A 26,870-nucleotide genomic window follows, 5' to 3' on the forward strand; every position below is an offset into this window, starting at 1 on the left:
TTAATTCATTTACTCGATTATGTAGCTCTACTAAATAGTTAAGTTTTTGCAAACATTTGGATGGAAAATAAAAATACATGAATAGTTTAATGACTTGAATATAATAATTACAATATGAAAATACAAAACCATACTTTAATTCATTCCGATAACAGTCAGAAACAGTATTAAAATATTAATCCATGATCAGATCCTCTAACAGAAATCTATTTACAAATATTAAATGTATTATCTCTTCGGTTTATATGTATATGTGCAAAAGGAAATAGACCAATCCATCTCTTTATGCATATGCTTATGCACCTATGCAAGTTTGTCTGGGTTGACCTTAAAAAAGCAGCGCCAAGTTTTTTACAAGAAAAATTTATTTATTTTATTTTAATTAAATATTTTTATTTTATAATGTTACCTCTTTAATTCTTTGTGATTAAAATAATTCTTTGTAATATTATAATTTTATCAAGGAGAATTAAAACTACTACCACTTGGGTTGATAGAAAGACTCTCAGGAATACAAAGATACATACCACTTGGGCTGAGTTAGGTAACACAATTTTGTTTTATTTTTTAAAAGTAGTTGCACAATTATTTTTTAAAGTATATATATTCTCTTTGCAATTGGCGCAATTTAAAGATTTCACATCTTTTTTTGAAATACGTATCACTCACTTAGGTTGAATTAGGAAACGCAATTTTGTGAATTATTTTGTTAGGAAGAAATAAAGCTACTACCATTTAAGATTTTTAGATTTACAACATACATTGCGCGTGTACTTGGCGCCTTTTTTACCTTTTTTTGAAAAAGGTAATTTTGTACTGTCGAATGTGACGCTCCTAGTCAAATTCAAATTCAATAGGATCAATTTCGTTACTGACAGGAATCATTTATCACGGATTCCTCCAAAGTGGGCAATCGCAGCTCGTTGATATTAAATTGCATATTTTGTGCGGATGGACGCAACATTAACGTAAAGTCTTCCGTCTCTTCCGGCGCCTCGGAGTGTCCTGGTCTCAGCGTCACGAAACTCGCGAATTTCATTGTATCATCCGCGTTACTGTCTTCTACGTTATCTAAACTTTTTTCATGGTTGGACACAGTCTCTATCGGCAGTAAATCGCCAAAATTACCAATATTATAATCCGTATCCTGCTCGGGCGGATTGCTCGAACATCTGTAAAGATAAAGAAAGCATTGATTAAAGAAAAATATATTTTTATATATTTATAGTTTTAATATATATCTAATAATTCTATACTTACATGCATTTTTTAATGTTTTCTTTAAAAACATTAATGCAAATTAATAAAATTAAAATAATTATAACACTTGATACGAGAAGATAAAATTTCAGGTTTTCTTCCATCTCGTGCTCTAAAATAACAATAAAATATTGACAGATTATAACATTTATTTAAATATACCACTATATATATTGAACACAGCGTTGAAATTAATTAATTAACTCATGGAGCGTGCGCGCAGCGTTCTATAATTCGTTACAGATTCGTCAAAGAATTAGGTGCTCGCGTGATTATGGTGCCAAAATAATTCTGAGACATTGTATTTTAAGAAAATAAAGTACTTTAAGAAAAGAGTTCTCGGTAGTTCTAGCAGAGTTCTATGATTTAGAATTATTTTGACAAACAGTTCCGACTGTTTACCATTTTTAAACAATTTTAGCAGTTATACGTCCAGCACGACATTTAGTGAAAATGGGTCGTGCTGATGATTTTCTGCGTTTCTGAAGGTAGTTCTCGGTAGTTCTAGCAGAGTTCTATGCTTTAGAATTATTTTTACAAACAGTTCCGACTGTTTACTATTTTTAAAAAATTTTAGCAGTTACGTCCAGCACGACGTTTAGTGAAAATGTGTCGTGCTGATGATTTTCTGCGGTTCTAAAGATAGTTCTCGGTATTTCTAGCAAAGTTCTATGTTTTAGAATTAGTTCTAAAAAGAGTTCCGGTGATTAGTTATTTTTCTTCATACCTCGGTCGAAAGTACGTACTTTCGTCCCTAATAGCAGGGACGAAAGTTTAACATTTACTCCCTGTGAGAAGTACACGCGCGCTCTCTATAACTTTAAACCTTAACGCCCTTTAACCTTAAAAATAGTCATCAATATTGTTCTGTCAATATGTCATCTGATGAATCCGTAGACGAGGAAGAAGTTATACGAAATTTCGATGCAGAAGCGCGATTGATAATAAATACAGATACGTTGCCAAAGAAGTCTGTTGATCGATACAATCTTGTTTACGACACGTATAAAAAGTGGCAGATAGAACACAAAACTTCACTGTCAAACTGTGAAGAAAATAATTTGGTTGTGTATTTTAAGGACCTATCTAAAAAATTAAAGCCGTCAACTTTATGGAGTGATTGGTCAATTTTGAAAAGCACATTAAATTCAATGCACCGGCCGGAAGACGCGATCCCGACGACGGACGGCTTATCGATCGTCCTGGCGTGCGAATCCGCGCGACACACGTGCACACACATACCAACGGTCACCCCGTTGGCACGCACGTGAATTTATTTTTACAAAATATGACAAGACTTGACTCTTGGAATGTATTTGATGCCTGCCCCCCCGACCAGCAGCACTCGCTTCGCTCGTGCCGCAAATGTCGGGGGCAGGCATCAAAAACATGCTTATTAACATTTAAAGTTAAAAAAAGTAAAATTAATAACGTACTTTCGACCGGCTATGAAGAAAAATCGTATACACTACGCGGGCCAAAAGTTGAAATCTCGGTCCTGCTCGTCATGATGCCCTCGGCTTCGCCTCGGGGCATCATGACGCGCAGGGCCGAAAATTCAACTTTCGGCCCTTGTAGTGTAATATACTATTTTTAAACAATTGTTGATATCCACGCCCAGCACGACGCTTAATGACAAGTGTCGTGTTGAAGATTTTACGCGGTTTACCGATTACACAGCCCCACAAAAAAAATGAAATTTCTGTCCGGCGGACCGGACTAGTCAATTCTTACGTATTTTGGGTCGCTGAATCCGAATCCGAGGTCAGAATTCAAAAGTTGGTTCGTTTTTTTTCTAATCTCAAAAAACATTCAGATGAAGCTGCGTCAAATTCAGTGTGTGTGTGAATGACGTAATCAGACCAGTCGCAGGTATTAGGTTGAAAACCCTAAAAAGGCGAAATTTCTGGGTTAGATACGTATTTATAACGCCGGAATAAATCCGTTGCCCACCGTCACCACGTGGAGGTACCCTAGTTGCAGAAGGATCAAGTCATGGATATACTTTGATTCTATTGTGATCTTGGACATCAAATATATATATAAGATTTGTACTTTCTCAGAGTCATGTGGGAAAAACTGCATTTTTAGTGTGATTATGTTATGATCTGACGTCAGATTCGTATTCAACGACCCCGAAAGCTTTTGAATTCGAATCCACGGTCAGAATTTCGAAGCTAGCTCGCGCTTTTTCATTACGGCTCAAAATGTACTAAAAAAGTATGTTTTTTTGAGATTAGAAAAAAAACAAACCAACTTTTGAATTCTGACCTCGGATTCGGATTCAGCGACCCAAAATACGTAAGAATTGACTAGTCCGATCCGCCGGACAGAAATTTCATTTTTTTTGTGGGGCTGTGTTATTTTTGACAGTTCTAAAAAAGTTCTGTGATTTAGAATTAGTTGTAAAAAGAGTTTTGGTGGTTAACTATTTTTTAAACAATTTTAACAGCTACGTCCAGCACGACACTTATTGTTAGTGAATATGTGTCGTGCTGATGATTTTCCACAGTTATAGCGGCTATTTTCGACAGTTCTACAAGAGTTCTATGCTTTAGAATTAGTTTTAAAAAGAGTACCGGTAATTAACTATTTTTAAAACAATTTTTAACAGTTACTTCCAGCACGACCCTTAGTGAAAATGTGTCTTGCTGAAGATTTTCGGCAGTTCTCGGTTGTTTTCGACAGTTCTATAAGAGTTCTATGCTTTAGGATCAATTTTACAAATAGTTCCGACCATTTATAATTTTTTAAACAATTTTTAACAGTTACGTCCAGCACGACACTTAGTGAAAATGTGTCGTGCTGATGATTTTCCGAAGTTCTAACGGTTATTTTCGACAGTTCTATAAGAGTTCTAGCCCCCCTGCACGCCTCCATGCATGTGATTTATAATTTCGCTTTACAATTTAGCATGTACTTTAAGTTATAAAGCGAGGTCCACGCGGCCTACCGGCAGAGGTAGGTGCGGGAGAGGGGGCCGAAGCCCCCCTTGCACCCCCCCGCGTGTGTGTCGAAGACCTCCCGCACCCACCTCCGCCGGTAGGCAGCGTAGACCTCGCTTTATAACTTAAAGTAATGCTAAATTGTAAAGCGAAATTATAAAGCACATGCATGGAGAGGTGCAGGGGGATTTACATGCGTGAGCGCACGTGAGCGGGACGCTAGAACTCTTGTAGAACTGTCGAAAATAACCATTACACAGTAAAAAATCGTGCGTCCAAATGTTAAAATTTTCTTGTGTTACCAAGATTTGACTATTATTTTAATGTAAAATTAACACACAACAGCTATGTTATTATTTTCGTAACATTTTTATGTGTTATATTAATGTCAACGTGATAACTTAACACTTTATGTATGTCATTTAGAAATTGAATATTATTTTGAGTTATTTTAACATAATTATTTCAAAAAATCAACACGCCTTAAAGTTATTTTAACATAAACAAAAGTTAAAGTAAATCTTCAAATAATCGTGAACTTTGACATACAAAATAATCAAGAGACACGGTAGTGTCTCGCGCCAAGTACGCGCGAAGCGAGACGCACCGTGACTCTTTTACGCGAACGCATGAGTTGCGAGTATCCGAGATTTTGAGATCTCAATAACGAGTGAACGGATCAATTTCTAAGTAGGTTCGATCGATAGCTTGGGGTTTGATTTATAAATAAGAGTCTTTTTTTTCCGTTACGTGCCCTACGAGCGAAGATATTGCGATGCAAAGTCCAAATCTGGAAAATTTTTTTTTAAGAAACGTCCACGTCGGACAAAAATGGCGGCTGGTGTGTCACTTTCCCATTTTTGACACGAGATTGCACTCGTGCACTGTCGCAGTGCGTGACAGTTTTTTACAACCTAGAAAAGGATAAGTGTAAGTGTGTGATAGTCGTGACCGTTGCCGCGTCGTGACAGATAGTGAAATATATATAAGTATTGACCGTAGAGAGCTGATGCCGAGAGATCTATAAGAAGGAAGGTGTATCTACAAAATCGTACAAACACGTACGTATATGCTGCCTTGTAAAAGTTGTCAAACTGTATGTTTACGCGAGCGTTACTTCTGTAGTAACTTACGATAATTCACTCGTTTACGCGGAGTAAATTATCGTAAGTTACTACAAAATCCCGTTTACGCGAAGGAAAATTCTGTTTACGCGAAGAAATTATCGTAAGTTTACTATAGTAAACTTACGATAATTACGCTCGCGTAAACGTAGTAAGTGAAATATATAAAGTATTAACCACAGAGAGCTGATGTCGAGGAGATCTTCAAAAGAAGGAAGGTATATCCAAAATTGCACACATACGTATATGCTGTCTTGTAAAAGTTGTCGAACTATATGTTTATGTGAGTGAGTACATCTGTAGTAACTTACAGTAATTCATATTAAGATACGTCGTCGTCTCTCAATCAGAGAAACGTAACCTTCACTACTTTCAACGGTGGCTCTTGATTTCCGATCATAATAGTTACTATAAAATCTCCCGTTTACGCAGAGGAATTATCGTATCGTAAGTTACTACAGAAGTAACGTAAGTTGCGTAAATAGGTTATAAAAATAACACGATGTTATATATGCGGTTTGCCGTGAATATATATATATATATATATATATATATATATATATATATATATATATATATATATATGTATGTGTGTATGATTTCTGCCTAGTGCTCTGAATGTCATCTAGTCATACATATCAAGAATTTTCGATGGGCTTCTTCAGAAGATAGGATACGAAGAAAATCATAATGCATGATGACGATATCACAAAGATGCTAAGGCTAGATGCCACGAAATGTGCATGTACCGTCGGTCACGCGGAATGCAAGAGAAAATCCGCCGTTAAATTGAGCGAACATTCACGAATCCTGATACCCACAAGTAATTTCTTACAATCTTCTTATGATCCTGATTATCTCATAATTTGTATTTTTGTACGTGTATTTTATGCTTTGATAGAAGGAACGTGAAAAAGAGCAGGAAAAGGAAAGAGCACTAGCGGCGAAGCAGACAGAAAAGAACAAACAGAAGAGACAGATTCAAGCTTGTCTTTTAATCTGGACGAAGACAAAGATGAAGCTGAGATGTCTTCTGACGAAGACAATGCCGAAAAATCCCCGCAGTCAGAAAATGTGCAATCTGATGGCCCTGCGATTAAGAAGATTTAGAAAAATCCAGATGTAGATACATGTTTTTTGCCAGTAGGGAAAGGGACGAAAAGGAAAATAAACTTAGGAAAGAATTGAGACAAGAATGGGCTAGAAAGCAGAACGCGTTGAAGGAAGAAGAAATTGAGATCACATTCAGTTATTGGGATGGATCTGACCATCGTCGGAGTGTTATAATGAAGAGGTGAAAGAAAGGTGTCTCAATGGTTTAGAGAACGTTTAAGTTATTAAAATACTCCAGTGCCACTTTTGGAGTAACATTGGCATGATATATAATGTTCTGCTGCATAAATTAAATTTTCACATACAGGTAATTCTATCTATTAGGTTCTTCAGAGATGTTTAGAAGTTCTGAGGCCCGAATTCAGCGAGCTTAAAACAGTAATGGCAGATCAGTTAATGTATGTCAAGAAGAATCTTATATTACCGCACCATTATACGTTTTACTGCAACTGTAACTGGTTTTATTGTAACTAAGGTAAATATACTAAATGATAAAACTTATGAAGCAATATCACAATGTTGGCATGTTATTTTAATGTATGTAATATTGCGATTAGGCACGAGGAAAGAGCGGGCCTCTGTTCACATTTGACGTTCACGATGATATTCGTATTATGTACGATGCTTCTGTCGAAACCGAGGAATCACATGTCGGAAAAGTTTTACTTAGGTATTTATTATTAAAAGAATATTTTGCATAATTCTTTTTTATGTTATTTTTTTATTTTTCTCATTAGATCATGGTACGAGAGAAACAAACACATTTTTCCAGCGAGTAGATGGGAACCTTTTGATCCAACGAAAAGTTACGACAAGTATACAGTGTCGGATAAAAATAGGAAAAATAGGAAGAAAGCTAAAATCTGATCTTAGATTCAACGAATTGTCCAATTTTGTTTAAAGGATTCAGATTCAAGGACTGTAAATATTATAACCAGATAAATAACTTTGTTTCATCGTACAATTAATTCATTATAAAACAGCTGATTATATATATATATATATATATATGTAGGTCCGGAAGTATGTTCCGGGACTTTTATTTTTGATATCGGTATATTCCGGGACATTTGGCAGTTTCCAGGACTGTCCTGGAAAAAATTCATGTCCTACGGCAATTTTCGGGACATTTTTTTGAATCTGATTACATATATATGCGTTATATTCCAGGACTGTACATTTCAAAAAACGTAAACAGTCCCGGAACATACCTCTGGACCTACATATATATATATATATATATATATATATATATATATATATATATATATATATATATATTGTAGCTACATTGTATTTTTAAGGACTGTGATTTTAATTCATTCAGTTATGTGATAATATTTAATTCATTTACTCGATTATGTAGCTCTACTAAATAGTTAAGTTTTCGCAAACATTTGGATGGAAAATAAAAATACATGAATAGTTTAATGACTTGAATATAATAATTACAATATGAAAATACAAAACCATACTTTAATTCATTCCGATAACAGTCAAAAACAGTATTAAAATATTAATCCATGATCAGATCCTCTAACAGAAATCTATTTACAAATATTAGATGTATCATCTCTTGTCATTTCTTGAAGATAACTGTACAAAAATAAATATATACAATTATATCGATTATAATCACGTATTATTCATAGATTTGATACAAGTTGGATCCATGTATGTAATATTTTCGGGAAAATGGTCCATTATAATAAACTTTTTCTCAGTCGATCTGTTCAAGCAGTCAAGAAATCCGAACCAATAAATAACTAGTCCAGACCCGAATTTGTTCCAGTAGTTTCCAGTTTCGCATCGTTTTATATTCTTCATGTGTTTTTAATACATGAATTATTACTTATTTGAAAATCAATAAGGAATAATCACATTGTCAGGCAAATTTTTTATTTTAAAAATAATAATTGATTTAATATAAATAATTTAATTATTGCAGATAAACATGATTTAAAAACATGTTAATATTATATATATGTATATATACGATATATATGTGTATTTATATCTACCTAACATAAAGAATTCACAAGAATAACATTAAATATAATAAATACGTATTTAATCAATAAATACATATTTAATAAATTTCAAAGATAGAAGACAATAGTTCTATATTATAACTATTATTACATTTAATGTTATAGCGATTCTCTATATAATACGAATATAAATACACATATATGTATATTTGTAAAAAATAAGAGGTTATATATATATATATATATATATAAATTTAATAAAAATTTAATTCGTTATTATCAATTTGTAAATAATTAAAAAATAAAAAATGGAAATTTTTTGCCGATACTTGCTTATCACTACAAAATGCATGATATCAGTACAAAATTACCTTTTTCAAAAAAAGGTAAAAAAAGGCGCCAAGTACACGCGCAATGTATGTTGTAAATCTAAAAATCTTAAATGGTAGTAGCTTTATTTCTTCCTAACAAAATAATTCACAAAATTGCGTTACCTAACTCAATCCAAATGATATGTATAGTAGCTTTATATTTTTCTCCCTAACAAAATAATTCACAAAATTGCGTTACCTAATTCAACTTAAGTGATACGTATTTCAAAAAAAGATGTGAAATCTTTAAATTGCGCCAATTGCAAAGAGAATATATATAGATGAATATATATAGATATCAAGATGATGATATCATCTCTTGATGATAAAACAACTATAAACGACGCGGTAGCTAATCTTACCTTTTTCTTAAGAGCAAAAGATTGATTGGCTACCGCATCGCTTCTTTCCGCCTAGCAAATGTTTTTTCTTTGCACAAATCCTTAGTTTTTTATCGATATTATAGACTGTCAATATCAACTGCAATCCTCTATATAGGGCCACTTGTAGTCAACATTTGTATTTATCCTGACGACTTCTGACATTTCATAAAAATTCCACAATTCGGACTTTGCGTTGTAATATCTTCATTCATAGAGCAAAATAAATCCCAACTAACGATTACACCTATTATGAATTCGATACGAGAGAGAACGAAAAATCTAGGTATTATTACTAGGTATTATATTGAGATAATTGAAGGTACTTTCAAAAGTTTCAAGTTGCCGTCTTACATAAAGATACACGGTCTGTCTCGTCGTTACACGTAAATTTGGCGCAAAACACGGTCATATCTCTTGTAAAAAGATAGCATTGGTCATCTATTTTATCTCACAGACTCTAACGAAATCATTTTCATTTTCTAATATTTTAAAATCTTTTTGAGTCTGAAACAAATTTTTCGAAAAGTATCATCGTCTTTGACAAACGATTTTAATCTTCAATGTAAAATATATCGTCATAATTATTCTCAAATCATGAACCTATAAAAACAAAATTCATTCAAACTTCAAAAGAGAATAAGATTTTGTAACTGATTTTGTGTAGAATCTCGTAACTTGATTTTCCCTTTGAAAAGCCCCTTTCTATTTATCGATCCCTTGACATTTTTGTTAAAATTTGACTTCGATTAATCAAAGAACATATTATAGAAAAGATATGAGAATGTTTAAGATGCTATGTATAAATCTTATAGGTAATATAACTTGTGATATTAATACTCTTATCGCATTTTATATTTTTCAATCTGTAGTGAACATATTCTCTAACGTTATATATTTAAGTTTGTGTACTTTAATATTATTTTTGTAAAAAAAAAAGTAATGTATTTCAATAGATATATAAATCATATGACGATAATTGTATGTCATAATATCAATATTATAATGCGTCTAAACGTAGCAAAAAAAATATTGCACTAACAATTGTCGCGTCTTATTTGTTGCAAATAAGCGTAAGGATTATTTTCGCGTGCCTTTAATACATGAAACCTAAATATCTGACACATTGATATGATATTTTTCGGTTTAACAACATCTCAATCCGTAGACATACTTACGAACGCATATTTGATAACATTATTCTTATAGCCATTAAGTATATGTATGTTTGTATTATGATTAATACGAATGAGAGTAAAACAGATCAAATTCATAACATATGGTATATGATATTTGAATATGTCAAAATTCATAAATCTCATTAAAAACATATATAACTTTTAAAAATCTTTATTTTTACGTCTACTACATTAGATTTGTGCTATTTCTCGAATTCTAAAATTTAAAAATTTCTAACGCCATATTTAAAATCAACAATCCTCCAACCCGATATCAATTTTATCTTTACACAGACTGGTTTATATGTGTGTATATGTAAAAGAATTAATGTTATATAGAAATAGCTTTTAATGATCATCCTTCTTAAACGTAATAATTAAAACCCATAATATATTTTGTGATTAATATTATAGTAAAAACTTATGTGTAGTACAAAGGGAAATTTTTCTAACAAGTTTCTACTGCATTTCTTACACATTCTATTCTGATCTTTCACATACGTATTTGTGTTGCATTTTTCATGACTATTTTGATGATCTCGAAAGAGGTAAAAACGAGTTTTCAAGAAAACAATTCTTTTCTTATAATTTGAAACTTGGTCTTTGAAATGAGACATACACCGTCTCAATATTACATCCGTAAGCAAAATTTTATAATTTTTCAGCATATGTGTATATAGTAGATGTATAAATTACGAGGATATAAGGGTTAAAATGTTTTAAGATAAATATAATAATTAGCATCGCGCTATAACGAATTCAACGTTTCGATACATTTATGTTCGATTGATATTGATATTGATTGACCTTTTCCCCACGAACATCGATTTATTATATGTCATTTTATAATCAATTTTATGTGTTAACATTTTTTAAGCAAAAATCAATAACTCTTTCACCAACCCTCGCACAATTTAAAACAACTTATTTTAATGAGACTCTATATATAAATTACATGCTACATCTTATACACTTTTTAAGCAAAAATCGGTAATTCCTTCACCGATCGTCAAAAAATTCAGTTACATGTACATCTTATACACTCTTTAAGAAATCGGTAATTCAACCTAATCTTAAAGTATTATATATGAAATAAGGGTAGACTGAAGAATATAATAAAATTAGAAGTAGCCCAATTGAATCGATTCCGTTTTTCCGATAAGTGACCGTAAAAAATTACGTATTATTTCCCGAAAAATTAAAATTTTTTTCTACTCGAGTTTCATACTATTGAATCATTTCCGTTTTTCCGATAAGTGACCGTAAAAAATTCCCGAAATCGACTGTATATCTACCTGAAATCCGCTCTTCTTCTTCTTCTTCTATTAAATTGGCTCCTGCCGCTTTTCAGCGGACAATACGGCCAGATTTGCCACTGTTTGTTAAACAAAGTCTGAATCACTGTTAGCGTAGCGAAGTCTAAATGGAAATTACTTGAAGTCTGAGTGGAAATCGATGCAGACAATAGTTGAGCGCACGTTGCGACTATTCGAAACGCGAGCACACTGCGAACTGCCGCCCGCCAACCGCGCCAATTCAACAGGTGGCTGTAAAAGGCGGCACGAATAGCGGCGGGCGGTGGTGGGGTGCTAGGTGCTAGGATACGCAGATGGCGGGGTGTGAAGAGGTAATTGTTGATAAAGGTTTCAGAGACGCTGGCGATCTTGACCGCGTAGTATTGTATAACTATAACGCCATGCAACAGGTGTCTCGGCCGTGATTATACAATCTTAACTCAAGTTAACCATTTTAGGGCTTGATAACAATCCTGCGATCTTGATTAGAACCTGGCCAGGGCTGTGCATGGAACCCGGACATGTTAAAAAATATATCTATTTTTAGACATCTGGGGAACCTCATACGGTCCTGGTGTTTGCCAGATCAAGCCTGATCGAAACGTTGCTTGACTTGAAAGCGGGTTAAGCGGGTCTTAGCGTTACACATACAGAGATATGTATCAAGAAACATCGTGATAAGGTTTCCCGAGACATATCTCATCGTTTGTAGGAACGTCTTTGAAGGTTTAATGTGATATAATAAGTATCGATACATGAACCTAATCTCCCGCTCTTGATGGAATACAAGAGATCAGGCTAAATTCTTCACGTGGAATCGACGCTGTAATTCGAATATATGCATATATATATATGACAACGCGTTTGGATTTTGCGGCGGTGTTCAGAGACGAGAGCGGATCGAGAAGAGGATTAGAGGATCGCTCTAGCGAAGCGTGTGATCGAGGGATGGTTGTCTTAATAGGAAACGGATAACATCAGACCGACTCGCACGAATCGCTCACGTCTCAAATTTACTTTATAATTTTCTAAATAACTAAACTTGTGTTGTGAATTAAAGAAAGTTTGCTTTGTGTAGTAAAATAAGAACGTTGCAATAAAAAGTATTTGCTAAAGAATAATCCTCTGAGCTCTCTACTCCACGCTTGATCTTTACTAGAAGATAAGGCGAATTATCATGGAAGGAGATCGGCTTCCGACATATATATATATATGTATATATATATATACATTATATAGATTATAGTATGTTTATAACACATTGCAAGTTGCACACTTTTCTTTAAATGCAATTAAATATCTTTTTACAGCAGAATTATCTCATTTTTTTGTATATGAAAGCAAGCAAGAATTAATCACCGAAGAATCAATATTTTACAAGATATTTCATATTTTAAATCAGAATAAAGTATATGATATTTTGTAACTTATTGATCTTCCTATTATATATGATTCTATTAAATTTTAATACTTTTATATGCAGACTAACTGAAGAAATCTTGAATTGCGGAAAAAAAATTACATGCTAAATAGCCATATAAATGATCTCTGATTTAATCTATTATTTAATATGTTTAAGGTTTAATAAAAATTTGGTGCCCATTCCCCAAAAGCACAGTTTTTTTAACACATTCAAAAAATTACGCTGCGCAAAGGCGACACCTCCAGGCCGCCATACTTGCATTTTCGTGTTCCACACGACACCGGCTATCGCCCCAAAAAGTTTCGTCGTGATGCCTATCATAAGTGATTTTTTTTGCTGGCTCTCGGTCTATTAGGCATACGGCAAAACATTTTGAGGAGCGCATTTCTAGCATCGAACAATGAACGTAATACTGCCTTTTGCCGCCGAATTGCGTGCACGGATGCACGCTCGTTCGCAGATCTTTAATATAATTAATTGCTCGTTAATAATTGCAAAAAAAAGTTGCAAAATGGTAGAGAACTTTTTTATTCAGTTTAATTCGTTCTATTTACCCATGGTGTTACACCTATTATAAGACACTGTGTATATGAAACGACGACATTCTATTAAAAAATGATATCGATATATTTTACACAACTACTTTTTTGTACTCTACAACTCAAATCGTTTTTCAAGTAGTTTTATTAAAAACTGAATGTTATATTATTTTGGATACTCATTTTATTTATGTGCCACTGCTAGTCATCATCATTAATAATCGCTGTTGAGACAAAACAATAAGAAAAAGTTGTTAAAAATTATTCAAGGACATAAAGCACGAATATTAATTTTTTTTTGTTTCAAAATTGTTTATTCAGGAAACGAAGTCTTGAAAAATTTTACTTTATCCATTTTCTTATTCTTTCGTGTAAGATTCACTCTCATCTCCTATTTAAACATAGTATTAAGAATTAAGAGAGAAAAATAATAGTTAAATAATAGAAACGGCCAAATTACGAGCTATTAATAGATGTATATTTAATAAAATCAATTTAACAACAAATGTGTTCGCAATATAAAAACCAACGTTGACGTTTCGAGCCTTACTTGGCCTTCTTCAAAACAAACCGCATAATTCCAATTTAATCGCTTCTTAAACTTTAACGCATCAAATCACACAAAAAAGACTGAAAATTCGCAACCGTCGCAACAAGTAAAAAGTCAAACACCTCAGGTATTCGTCAAATGTATATTGTCGGTCGTCTCCTCCGCCGCAAGAACAAGGTGAACATCCGTGATGTCCCCGCATTCGCGAATCTTTATGTCACCCGACCGTCTTAATGGCAACTGAACACAGTATAAAATTATAAGAGACGCGAATAATTAAGTAAAATTTTGTTAAACGGGACACTCACATAAGAAGTCAGTGCAGCAAAAGATACGACTTCCTTCATCGTCTCAATAGTATGTGTGATCATCGCGAGAGATTACAAGCGACTGTGGCAATGCTCGCTTCGGAAGGGCACGGATTGTTGTTAAAATTTCATATGAGATAATACGTTCAGAATATCAAAATAGGCATCGTTCAATAACTCCGTGCCCTTGTTTAAGTTTATACCGTTTGCCTGTTCCTTTATATGTATCATCTCAGCCGTTAATCTTTTTTTATAATTATGTTTGATTTCCAAAATGCGAGCATTGTCCCAATCAAATGCATGACCGAATTTCAGAGAAAAATAAGGTGTAATCTAAAAAGATTGAGAAATAAAATTGATAACTTAATTATAATATTGAATACTTAAGAAATACTTTATGAAGCTTTTGTGTATTCTTATGTTGTTGATGTCAATCTGGTAGGATTTTACGCGAGAATAACGAACGCGGACGAAATCCATAATAACGTTTTCGAGTACGTGAAGGTTTACAGTTTTTGTAGAATATTAATAATAATATTATAGAATTTCATCTTAAATGTAGATGAGGAGAAAGAAAGAGAGAGAAAAAATTAATTAAATATAAGAAATAATTTATCTTTAGAATACAAATTAGCGTATCGCAAAGAGAAAATTTACTTGATAAAAGCTAGCCTCGAAGTTAGTGCAATCGGCGCTTACAGAAACTCGTGCCGCGAGCTTATATATTTTGCTCGTTGAGTTAGTATATATCATATTATTAGTGCAATTGGCGCTTACTTTATTATATATTTTGCTCGTTGATTTTGCTAGTATCATGTTACCATAATATACGTATTAATAACGTGTTTCTTACGTTACAGTTAGGAGTTAATGGATATTCGTTTATTGTTGACAATAATGGTAGAGTTCTGTATATCATCCTGACCTGTGGCTTCTCGTGAGTATCAATAACGTATTTTATTGGCGAAAAACGATAACGTGTTCAAACTAGTTTCGCGAATATATTGTAATTTTATCGCCAGCACATTTTTTCTTTCTAGCATATATATGTACATAAGACGAATAAATTTTCAAAACAATCCCTAAGTTCGACAAAATTAGAAGCTTATAATAAAAAAAGCCTATCAATCTCTTCTTTTCCTTCTTTCTTACCCTTTTTATCTTTACTTTTTTATTTTTATTTTTATAATATCATAATATTACATGAATGTTTCACGCAGCCTGGAAACACAGAAGTAAGTAAAAGTCATTATATTGATGTGCTCAATCATTAAACGTACAGAGGGTAACGAAAGACGATTATGTGAACATTTTTAATTTTTATATTTTTATTTTAGGATTAAAAGTGCCCTTTTTTGATAATACTTTTAAAACTCTTAAAACAAAATGAATATCAATAAGACATGGTTCCGTATAACGGTTTAAGATTCTGCGCTATCGCACGCATAGAAAACTTTGGAGTTTTCAAAGATTTTGGAGTTAACGCAAACAAAATTAAATTCTCCTCTAAAGAAGAACTGATTTTAAAGTATTCAGATGCAGATCAATGCAGATCCCGAAGGATCATTTTGTTTGGAGCTATTTGAAATGCTGTGAGGAAATAAACAAATTAAAGATACGACAAGTCTCAAACACGCCTTTAAAATAAATTTCGAAGAATTTCCTCAAGAATTGATCAATAAGGCTCTCCAAGCTCCAAGTCTGGCCTGAGCAATTATTAAAAATCTATAGGACAAAATGGAATTATATCGAAAAAAACTGTTAAAAACAATTAATAAATAAAGAGTTATTAAAGATCGAGAATGTTCACACTCACGTTTTGTCACCCTGTTGTTATAGAAATATAGTATATGCAGAACATCTAATAAAATTGGGGCCAAATTGATACAGCGCATTATGAGGATTAAGCATATAAAAAAAGTTTATAAAAGACCTTGTCTGAGAATGCTTTATTAAGGAGTTGTGAGAAATCAATAATTCACAAGAGCGAAATATCGCGATAACATCTTAGACGACTGATATATATCATCAATGTTTATAAGAATACCTATATATATACCACATGTACGCGCGCACGTACACACGAATAGATATTCTTATAACTTACATACAGAATGTTCTATTTTAAAATACTAAACAATTCTGCCAAAATGACGGATTTCAAATTTATCTTGTTTTAAATTATAGAAATTATTAAAGTGCTTTTGTTGGAATTTATGTTAACTTTTGTCGAGATAAAAAATGATATATGTGAATTTATACTTTCCATCAATCACTCTAATTTCGTTCACGCGCGCGCGCACACACAAAAGGTATATGTTCTATTGCAAATTAAAAAAAATATACGTTTCTTTTTCAGTACGATAAAACGTTGAAACCTTCGTATATAAGTGTAGATCTATTGGAAGTTGAATTCGCAGAATACGATGGCCCTTCGGCTCCCCCAAACAACTCGCTTCTGCTTGATGTAAGTGCGACATTTCCATTATTTTATCATTTATTTTTTTATGTCTAATGTTACAATAGCGATTTTTGATAATGTTATTCTTTTTAGCTGAGACGCAACATGATCGATCAAAAAGAAGGAGAAACGGACTTTACAATCAAAATACATTTATGACAATATGGTAAGTTATTATTTAAAAAAGCAATTACGAGCTTAATATCATAATCGCCCAGGTAGCAGAGTGACGTCAAATTACGTACTGATAACGTCTTAACGACGTCTCTAACGTCAATAAAACGTCATTAAGCCGTCTTTAGACGTCATCTTGCTACCTGGGCGTAGAGATGATATAATTTCTATTTTATTACGCGATGCTTTGTTGATTTGCAGGAAAGAGTTACAATTAGACGGCATAACTATTTTTACAAGCCGATCGAGGATACCCCGTTTTCTTTAGGCTTGGCCCTACCGGAAGGCTACGGCATGTTCGAATTACGGGCTGAGCAAGAAATCAAGCTCGTTATCGTAAATGGTAAATTTCTCATTACAATTGCGCGTGTTAATTTAAAATGATAAAGAAAAACCGGCGCGTTCTTGATAACGTCGAATTCTGTGCGAATTTATCATGTTGCGTTGCAGTAACGGACTATTTCAAAGGAGGTAACTGGAAAGTGCATCCCGATTGGATTTACTGCGAATATAATTCGGCTTCCGATAAGTTCTTTTCCTCCCCGGAGGAACGCGTCCTGCACTTCCTGGCACGGACGCGCCGACCGGGATGGAAATGGATGTCCTTGAGAGCAAGGAGTCCCAGCTCGCATCACAAACAGGCGAGCAAGCCGGATAAAGATTCTTATTATTGTAAGTACACACACGTCATATTAATTTAACGTCTTAAAGCTATATTTTTGGTTGCAAGCGCTCAAAAATAGGAGATTTTTCGGAATTTTGTTTAAATAAGAAACTCTTGACTCGATCAATTTTTCGTTTGTATAGGCTTGTTTATTAACAGTTTAATGTAAGATATAATTTTTTTTAAATTTATTTATTGAAACTTCCGTTTGTAAATTTCCTTTTTGCGAGTTGCCTCAAAAAATCTTTTTCTCTATAGCGATCATTCTAACTAGTCTCTAATAATCTGAAACAAAAAATTAAAATGGGATATAATTTTCACATGTGTGGCTATCGCGTGAACTAAAATAAAATGGAAAAAAAGAATAGAAAGTAACAAAGTGTTGTTCCGAACAAGAAACCTCGATTTTCCGAAAAAATTGGCCATATTTTTGCAATAATAAAGAAAGTACAAGCTGTAATAAAATAATTCTAGTTTATGCCAGAAAGAGACTTGTGTTCTATATTTCCTGAAAATTTAAAGTTAATCGGACTATCCGAGATATCGTGGTCGTTAGGTGAAAAAATGTTGTTTCGAGAAAAACGTTTAAACGGTTTAAAATTTTAAGTATACAGTTAACTATAAAATTTCAAGTACTTACAGCTGTTTTGCACTAGTCAGCTATTCCTGGACCATAAATTAAATCTTCTTCTTTTTCATAAAAGACCTTTAGTGTTATTGATCATCATCCTTTCATGGGATTCGAGCCTCTTTAGTACTTTATTAGGCGGACACTGTCTTCAACCGCTGGCTGTTGCGAGAATCAGCAAATAATTTGGCTTGCAGACCAATAGTTACATTTATAGTTGTCAATGAGAATTGCATTGAATTCTTCATTAAAAATTCCGGCGTCATAGATACGCAGCAATTTTAATTGTTTTGGAACCACAATGAAGATGCTTAGGCGCAATATGCCAAATTGTAAAATCGAAATTCTTGTATTTTGCACTTACACACACAAGTACAGAAACATTGAAATGCTGTCCTCTTCCGAATCGACGCGAATCCGAAAGAATGCGCTACACGCGTTCCGTTTTCTATCTGCGCATCTGTCAGATAAACGGTTTCTAGTGTAGCAATAAGTTTTTCAAATTTCAACATAATATTTCAAGGATATATTTTAAAGACTTTTAACTTTCAAAATATAAAATTGATTTTTTTTTATCTGACAACCGAAAATGTAGCCTTGATAAGTCAAAAATTTGTGAAAAATAATGCATAAAACGATTTATTATATTAAGAACGTTGCACATTTTATCGATATCGTCGGATAGTAAAACGATGAGATATAAATTAAAATATATTTTTTAATTTACTTAAAGTGTAATGTTTACAAGGATTGCCTTCATTTCATGGAAAAAAATCAATATCATGCTCAGTTGAACATTGTACATTGCAATACGCAAGCGCATAATATTTTATTTTTAGATACTATTTTTATAGGATAAATAACGCCTCCGAAAAGAATGAAACATTTTGAAAACTGATTCACAATTAGTATCCAGAGTTTAATAATAAAATTGATTAAATATTTATTTAATCATATTTACAATTTTTATATTTATAACTTTTAAATATGCATATATATATATATATATATATATATATATATATATATATATATATATATAAAATTTAATGTTCCGACTGACTCATCAACGCCCAGCCCAAACCCCTAAGCCTATAAAATCTATAGAAACACGAAATTTGAGGAGTATATTCCTTCCATGACGTAAGCACTCACTAAGAAAGGATTTTTAGAAATTCGACCCCTAAGGGGGTGAAAAGGGGTAAAATGTGTTTTCACGACTTTCTCAATATCTCTTGGGCCCGATGAGATATCGACTTGGTTTTTGCTTACGAAGGTTATCCATACAAGTGCTTAAAAACATAATTCAAGATTTTACCCTAATCATCTATCTATCTATTTTCTATTTATCTATCTATCTATATATGGGGCATTCCATGCCAAATCGACCTGGGACTCTCGGATTTGATCGGCGATTTTTTATGTTATTGTTTCAACTCTAAAATGCGCTCAGATTTTTTTTATAAAATTGATTAAATTAATTAAATTAATTAATTTTTTAAAACGACATATCGATGGCCACAATTTAAAAATCTGAGAAAATTCTCAAAAATCCCGTGTCAGATATCAAAATTTTTAAGCCTTGACCCAAAGTGGGCCGACTTTCGCTTCTAATTTTTTCGAGCCTTTTTCGAGTTTTTTTCGAAAAAAATATTGAAAAAAATTAGAAGCAGACATCAGTCCACCGCTGCACCGTAAGCTGTTGCTTCAACTTTTTTATATAGATACAACACAGGATTTTTGAGAATTTTTTCAAATCTTTTTGAAGTGATTTTCCATAATAAAAAAATCACATCAAAAATATCTGAAAAAATTCTCATAAATTCTGTGTTGTATATAAAAATGTTCAAGCAACAGCTTACAGTGGACTGATGTCTGCTTCTAATTTTTTTCAATATTTTTAATACACACGCACACGCGCACGCACACACGCGCGCGCGCACACACACACACACACACACACACATACGGACATTTTTTAAAATTACGATTTTTCGACGTTTTAGAACATTCTGAACACATTGGCAAAAACTAAAATAACAATTTTTTCTTTGGGCTTTTCTACCCCTATTTCATATATAATTCTTTAAAATTTGGTTGATTAGACCTAGCTTTTATGCGATCAAAGGTCCATATACGAAGTTTATGAAAACAAAGCTTCCTCTATGAGAAAGCAAAAAATCGTCAACCAAATCCGAGAGGTCGAGGGTCAAACCCAGGTCGATTTGGCATCAAATGCCCCATATATATAATCGACTGACTCATCAACTCCCAGCCCAGTCCAAACTCTTAAACTTAGAAACATGAAATTCGGGGAGTATATTCCTTCCATGACGTAAGTACTCACAATCAGTAAAAAATGATTTTTAGAAATTCGACCCCTAACGGGATGAAAAGAGGTAAAATGTGTGTTACCGTAGCGAAGCACGGGTATCAAACTAGTATACTATAAAATATAATGTTATAGTATATATATACTAATATAATATTATAAGTATTGTAAAATTAATATAATGTGACTATATTTTAAAAACCTAGAATATAGGTATATAAATATACATATATTAATGTACCTATATTTTCATAATATATTTATATAGTTATACTTATAATATTTTAAGTATATTAAGTGTATTAACATTTTAATATAATATTTTATAATATACAAAATATATTTTTATAATAATGTAAAACTTGACACGTACACACATAAATAAATTTGCTTAAATACCTGGGAAACGACGTACAAATCCTGTCGTCGCTCTATAATATTGCCACGAGAGCGTAGGGTCACTCTCGTAATTATTAACAAACAGCAGATCCAAGTACTCGCTCCATTGGATACCTGAGGCAACGTCACGTTCTGCAAGTAAAGGGCTAATTTGCAACAGAGGTAACTGATTGTGCGTCAGATGATCCTTCTGGGAGATGATCTTTTCTTATTTAAACTATAAAGCAATGAAAGAAACGCAGATAACCCTTATTCACGGAACATTTGCGTTTATGGGTGGACATTTTGTTAAATTTGTTGAAGCTATCTATCACGAGGCTCACCGTTGTCTTTGACTCCGCTCGGCAGAACCACGGCAGACAAACTGATGTTCACTGCTAGGTGGTCGAAATGGCGATTCGTAGTGAAAAACACGTCCTGCGCGGGACCCTTCTCATCGCTGACGAAGTTATTAAGCCGATGTGAGGCGTAATACTTAGGCGATAGACGTTTCCATCCCTCGCTGCCGATACCGCGGCCTGTTCGGCGATCTCCACTAATCTCTGTGAACAGAACAAATGAGCTATAATGTATTATGTTTTAAACAATTTAAATAACGCGCTTTCAATTAGCACTAAACTTGGAACGACCTGTAACCAGTATCAAAAGTAAAAATAAATATCGATAAAATAAATAAAATTCTACTTATAATACTGTTTAGCAAAAAAAATGCGTTAAAACAGAGGTAATTGTTTAATTCCTGTGATTTTGGGCACTGAATGTGCAATCTCATTTTATCAAATTGCTCTGTCACGTTACAATTTTGAGAAATTTGGCTATTTGAGCTGTTTTGGCATATCATAATTACGATATGTGACGTGTTGCAAAAGTTTTATTGTAATCAAAATTAATTAAGTATATGGTTAAGACTTTCAGCCCTTAAAAGGAATTTATTGTATTTCTTTATTGTTTGCTTCTAATCATTCATACGAAAGACTTGCACGTTCAATCTCTTTTTTAAAAATTTGCAATTATCCAAAAACCATTTTGTATAACTCAAAATGTGCAGGAAATAATCTAATTTCAATATATTTAAAACTTTTAATTCTAATATAATTTTAAAACAATTCATCAGAAAATTATTTTACAAGGAAGGGGTCAAAGTGTTCCCCTCCAACTTTAATGAGCTTTTAGTATGTTGTTTCCTAGACGAAAATAAGAGACACGTATTTTTTTTAAACGTGTCCAAACACGTGTTTATATATATATATATATATATATATATAGGAGGTAAAACACCCTTTTGAAAAAATCGGTTTTTCTGTTTTGGGCTGAATATCTCCGAAACTATAAAAGATAGAAAAATTTTCCTAAATAGAAATTAAATAAATTGAAAAGTAGATAGGGGAGACCGGGGCAAACTTGACACTAGGCTTTTTGCCATTTTAAATCTATCGTAGAAACTTGCTTTTTCTACTGTAAATGCGTCTTTATGTGCCAGTATTATCAACGGAATTTGGTGACATTCTGAGTTATGGTAATTTTTAGCGCGACATAAGCGTTTTTGATGGTGAAAAGTAATTTTTCTGATCTCTCGAAAATTTCTACTTTTTCATCGAGCTTTACTCTTGCGAATCTACCGGTAACTGATTTTGATGGGAAACTCGATGCTTTATACGAATCCGATAATAGTTTTTGCATAATTTCAAAATTTTTATATTTTTGGAGTAACAAAAGTGAAAAACGACATTCGGGGCAAAATCAACACCATGTCGTTTTATCGGCTCCCAATAACAAATGATGCTTGTCATGCAGTTATATGGCCCATGACAAATGTGTGCGCACGTCTAATCGCGAATTTACTCGCATAAATTGTTTTTCAGACATGAGTGTAGATGAAAATAATTGAATGTTCAAATATTTTTGTTCTTATTATTTCCAATTATTGTTTTACTTAATGCCGAATTTTTGTACCTTCTAAATACACAATAAACAATGTATGCAATGTTTAGTTTCAGACAATAAAAAATAAGTTCCAGATCAAATTGTGTCGATCAAGCGAAGTGTCGAGTTTGCCCCGGCATTTTTCAATTTAAAAATTTGTCTTTGCGTCATTTTTCTTTTCTTGGGGGCAAAACTAAGCGACGTACAGCAAAACTTCCTGAAGCAATTTTGTACCTGAAGGAACACTCTTTAAATGTGTACCATTAAATTTGCTTGAAAATTTTAATTGTTAAAAATTGACTTTGAAAAAATCGTGTCGAGTTTGCCCCGGTCTCCCCTACATCAAAATAACAACAAAAATGTTTTAATTATTATTTTTATTTTTATTAAAAAATAAAAATTTTTTATGATATTCGGCCCAAAAGAAAAAAACTATTTTTTTTCAAAGAAGTGTTTCATTTCCTAAAAAAATACGTATCTCTTATTTTTGTTTAGAGAACAACATACTAAAAGCTCATCAAAATCGGAAGGAGACACTTAAATAAGAAGATAATGCTGCGCGTGCTGACAAGAAAAGACAACTTGTCAACTTCGATGCATTTCGACGCCAAAAAGTCCTCCCCTCTCTTCCCCCCTCTCTCTCTTTTCCCTCTTCTCTCTCTCACCCCCCTCTCTTTCTCTCCCGTCGCAATATTAGTGAGATATTTTACTATTGATATATAATATACATTTTTACACTTTTATGTGTGTGTCACATGGAATTTGTAATAAGTCTAGAAATTTTATTAACTCGGAAAATATACACCCACGTAACATGGACGGTCAACTTTCTGTATTTAAATATCAAAGTTGCGTGGAAGGAAATTAATAATTATGATTAGTAAAGCTTAATTATAGCATTGTAATATAACAGATTTATTGATACAGCAAAGACAATTTTTGATCAAGATCAGTCCATAGTATAATTTAAAATTTTCAACAAAACATATCTGAGATAACGGATGTTGTTGCATCAAGAGAAATTAAGTCGAGTTTATCGTGTAAAAAAAACTATTTGTTCTAATACTAATGATTTTTTTTTTTTGAGGTTGTAAACTCCGGTTGGAGTTATAGACGCCTTCAGCCCCTCCTTAGGGTTATATAGCGTATTTAGTTGTTGCTCTATTCTTTTTTCGTTTTATATGATCCTGTTTAGTTTTTTAATAAATCTGAATATCACTGAAATCTTCATCCAATCCTCTCTCCTGATTATCTCAAAAATGTCTTCCGAGCCTCTAAGATTCCTGATCTCGAGCTCCTCGTTCAATCTCTCTCTCTGATCGTCATACTTTCTGCACTCCCATACCACGTGATTTATATCCTCCGCGTAGTTTCCACATTCACAGTCAGGTGTCGCTATGTATTCCTTTCTAGCTAAGGACTCGTTCAAATTATAATGATTTGCTCGTATTCTGTTCATCCATGTGTAGAAATATCTTTCCGCTCTTATTTTATGAAACCATGGTTTCTTCTTTTCTTCATCATAGTATCTTCTAAAGTAGTCTCTTCCCTTATAACTTGCTTCATTTTTTATTTTTTCTTGTATTCTCCTTTTTGCTTCGTCCTTGAATATTGTCATATAATCTTGTATAGGTACTTCGATACTCTTATTATTGTCTTCTTTTGTTCCTGTTTTTGCTAGTTTATCCGCCATTTCATTTCCTGTGAATCCTTTGTGAGACGGTATCCATGCATAGATTATTCTCTTATTATATCTTGTTTTTATTTTGTGGTGTCTCCTTCTAATATCTAAAATGTATTTATTTTTGTACACGTCTAATCTATTGTTTTTAATTGCTTTTATTACTCCTTGATTATCTGATAATATTATAATCATTTCCTCTTCTTCTTTATTTTCCCTCTCCAATTTGTCCTCTATTTTCCTTAGAGCTGCATTTATTGCATATGCTTCTGCTGTATATACTGATGAGTTTTTTGGTAAACTTGCATAATATGCATCTTCTTCCTCTTCTATCACTATGCCTGCTCCAACACTTGGGTTACCCTCGATCCTTGATCCATCCGTGTATATGAATTTGATGTTCTTCTGGTTATATTTGTCCTTAAATTCATCTATCAACTCGTAGTCTTCTTTTTTGTATTTCATCTCTTCGATTTTTCTTTTTTCCTTTATTTCCGCTTTATTCTTGTAGATTTCTCCCACTTCTAAATCCGTTTCAATTTCTTCCGTTAGTATATCGTAATTCGTTTCCCATAGTTCGTAAGTTTCTTTTTCTTCTCCTATTTCATTTCTATATTTTTTAATTTCGTCCCATGCCATTGTAAGCGTACTTTTCTTCTTTTGTGGAAATCTCAATCGTTCTTTAGCTTCTGCTCTCGACAAGTTTTCTAGACTTTTTTTAATTTCTTCATTTCCATATTTTTTGACTTTCAGGCAAAAATTTTTTGCCAACATCAAGGCTCTTTCACTTAGTAGTTCTACTTTTGCTTCCGCAATTATTACATTTGTCGGAGTACTATTTCGGTAACCAAGGGCTGTTCTTAATCCTAAAAATTGTCCTCTTTCTAATTTTAATTTTAATCTTTCTAAATTAGGAGCATATATAAAACAACCATAATCTGCTACAGATCGGACCAAACTTTTGTACAAATTCAAAGCTGTGTTGCAATCAGACCCTCTCGTTATGTTATTCAGATATTTAAGAATATAATTTGCTTTTTCTATTTTTGCTCTTATTTCTGCTATGTGACTTTCAAACTTAAGTTGGTTATCTATCCTAATGCCTAGAAATCTAGCTTCTTTTTTACATTCTATTTTTGTTCCCTGAAGTTCTATAAACATTTCCTTATCTATAACTCCGTATCTGTTAAATTCTATTAAATTGGTTTTTTGAGGTTCTAATTCTAATCCTATTGCACTAAGATTTTCTGCCATCGTTTTGACTGCTTGTTCTAGTTTTCTTTTATTCTCTCCTTTATTTTTTCCTTTTACATACATTCCTATGTCGTCTGCAAATTCCATATCTATTACGTCTACCTCTAAGCCCTTATCTATTTCATGTGTATTTACTTCATAAAGCGCTGGACTTAAGACTGATCCCTGAGGTAATCCTTTTTTCACTATTTTAGTTATTGTTTTTTCCCCATCAACAACAAATTCTACTTCTCTGTCTTCTAACCATATATCTATAAAAGTTAACATTCTTATAGGACACTCCATGTCTATTAGTTTATTTTTTAATATGTGGAATTGCACGTTGTCATAAGCCGCTGATACATCTAGGAAAGCTGCCAAACAGTATTCTCCTTCCAATAATGCCGTTTTTGCATCTGCTGTGATTTTTGTTAAATTTTCAATACATGATTTTCCTCTCCTAAATCCATTTTGTAATCTGTTGAATTTTCTTTCCTTTTCCATCCACCATATTAATCTCTCATTTACTAATCTTTCCATCCAATGAAGAATACTTGATATTTTCTCCATTCTTCTGGAAATCCTTTTCCTTTCCAAACTTCATTCAATATTTCCAATAAAATCTTAAGAATTTCTCTTGGTAGTTCTTTTATCATTTTGTAGTCTATTCCATCTTTTCCTGGAGCTGAATCCTTTTTTATCATTTTAATTGCTCTCATCAGTTCTTCCTCAGAAAAATCCTTATCTAATATATTATCTTCTTCTTTTTCAGGTACTTTTACTTTTATTGTGACACTTGGAGCTGCTAGTTGTTCTATGTCCTTCAGAATTAATTCTTCTCTTTCACCAAATTTCCATTTGTTCCATTCTACTTTATTTCTTCCTCTTTTAAAGATCC

The 26,870-nt window shown here is 32.8% G+C and overlaps 2 protein-coding genes and 1 long non-coding RNA gene across 5 annotated transcripts; 1 reads left to right on the forward strand and 2 right to left on the reverse strand.

Moving 5' to 3' along the window:
- Positions 1-347: 347 nt before the first annotated feature.
- Positions 348-21,698, reverse strand: LOC139823934 (uncharacterized). Its single transcript, XM_071796407.1, has 4 exons — positions 21,459-21,698; positions 21,136-21,267; positions 1,261-1,372; positions 348-1,172 (listed from the first exon to the last, which is right to left on the reverse strand). Exons 3-4 carry the CDS (start codon positions 1,362-1,364, stop codon positions 869-871), a joined length of 408 nt encoding a protein of 135 aa, XP_071652508.1. The 5' UTR covers positions 1,365-1,372; positions 21,136-21,267; positions 21,459-21,698; the 3' UTR covers positions 348-868.
- LOC139823936 (uncharacterized) lies at positions 3,157-8,458 on the forward strand. 3 transcript variants are annotated; one of them, XR_011734940.1, is made up of 5 exons: positions 3,157-6,152; positions 6,231-6,623; positions 6,767-6,917; positions 7,000-7,112; positions 7,180-8,458. It is a non-coding gene; the product is annotated as an uncharacterized lncRNA (long non-coding RNA). The 3 variants fall into 3 exon arrangements; XR_011734939.1 differs by having other exon boundaries at positions 3,157-5,266; positions 5,940-6,152; positions 6,231-6,917; positions 7,180-8,454; XR_011734938.1 differs by having other exon boundaries at positions 6,231-6,917.
- Positions 21,699-24,235: 2,537 nt separating the features above from the next.
- Positions 24,236-25,204, reverse strand: LOC139823931 (uncharacterized). The gene has a single exon (XM_071796404.1). It carries the CDS (start codon positions 25,202-25,204, stop codon positions 24,236-24,238), a length of 969 nt encoding a protein of 322 aa, XP_071652505.1.
- Positions 25,205-26,870: the final 1,666 nt, after the last annotated feature.

Source organism: Temnothorax longispinosus, unplaced genomic scaffold, assembly GCF_030848805.1.
Source record: "Temnothorax longispinosus isolate EJ_2023e unplaced genomic scaffold, Tlon_JGU_v1 HiC_scaffold_22, whole genome shotgun sequence".
NCBI classification, from domain to species: Eukaryota; Metazoa; Arthropoda; class Insecta; order Hymenoptera; family Formicidae; genus Temnothorax; species Temnothorax longispinosus.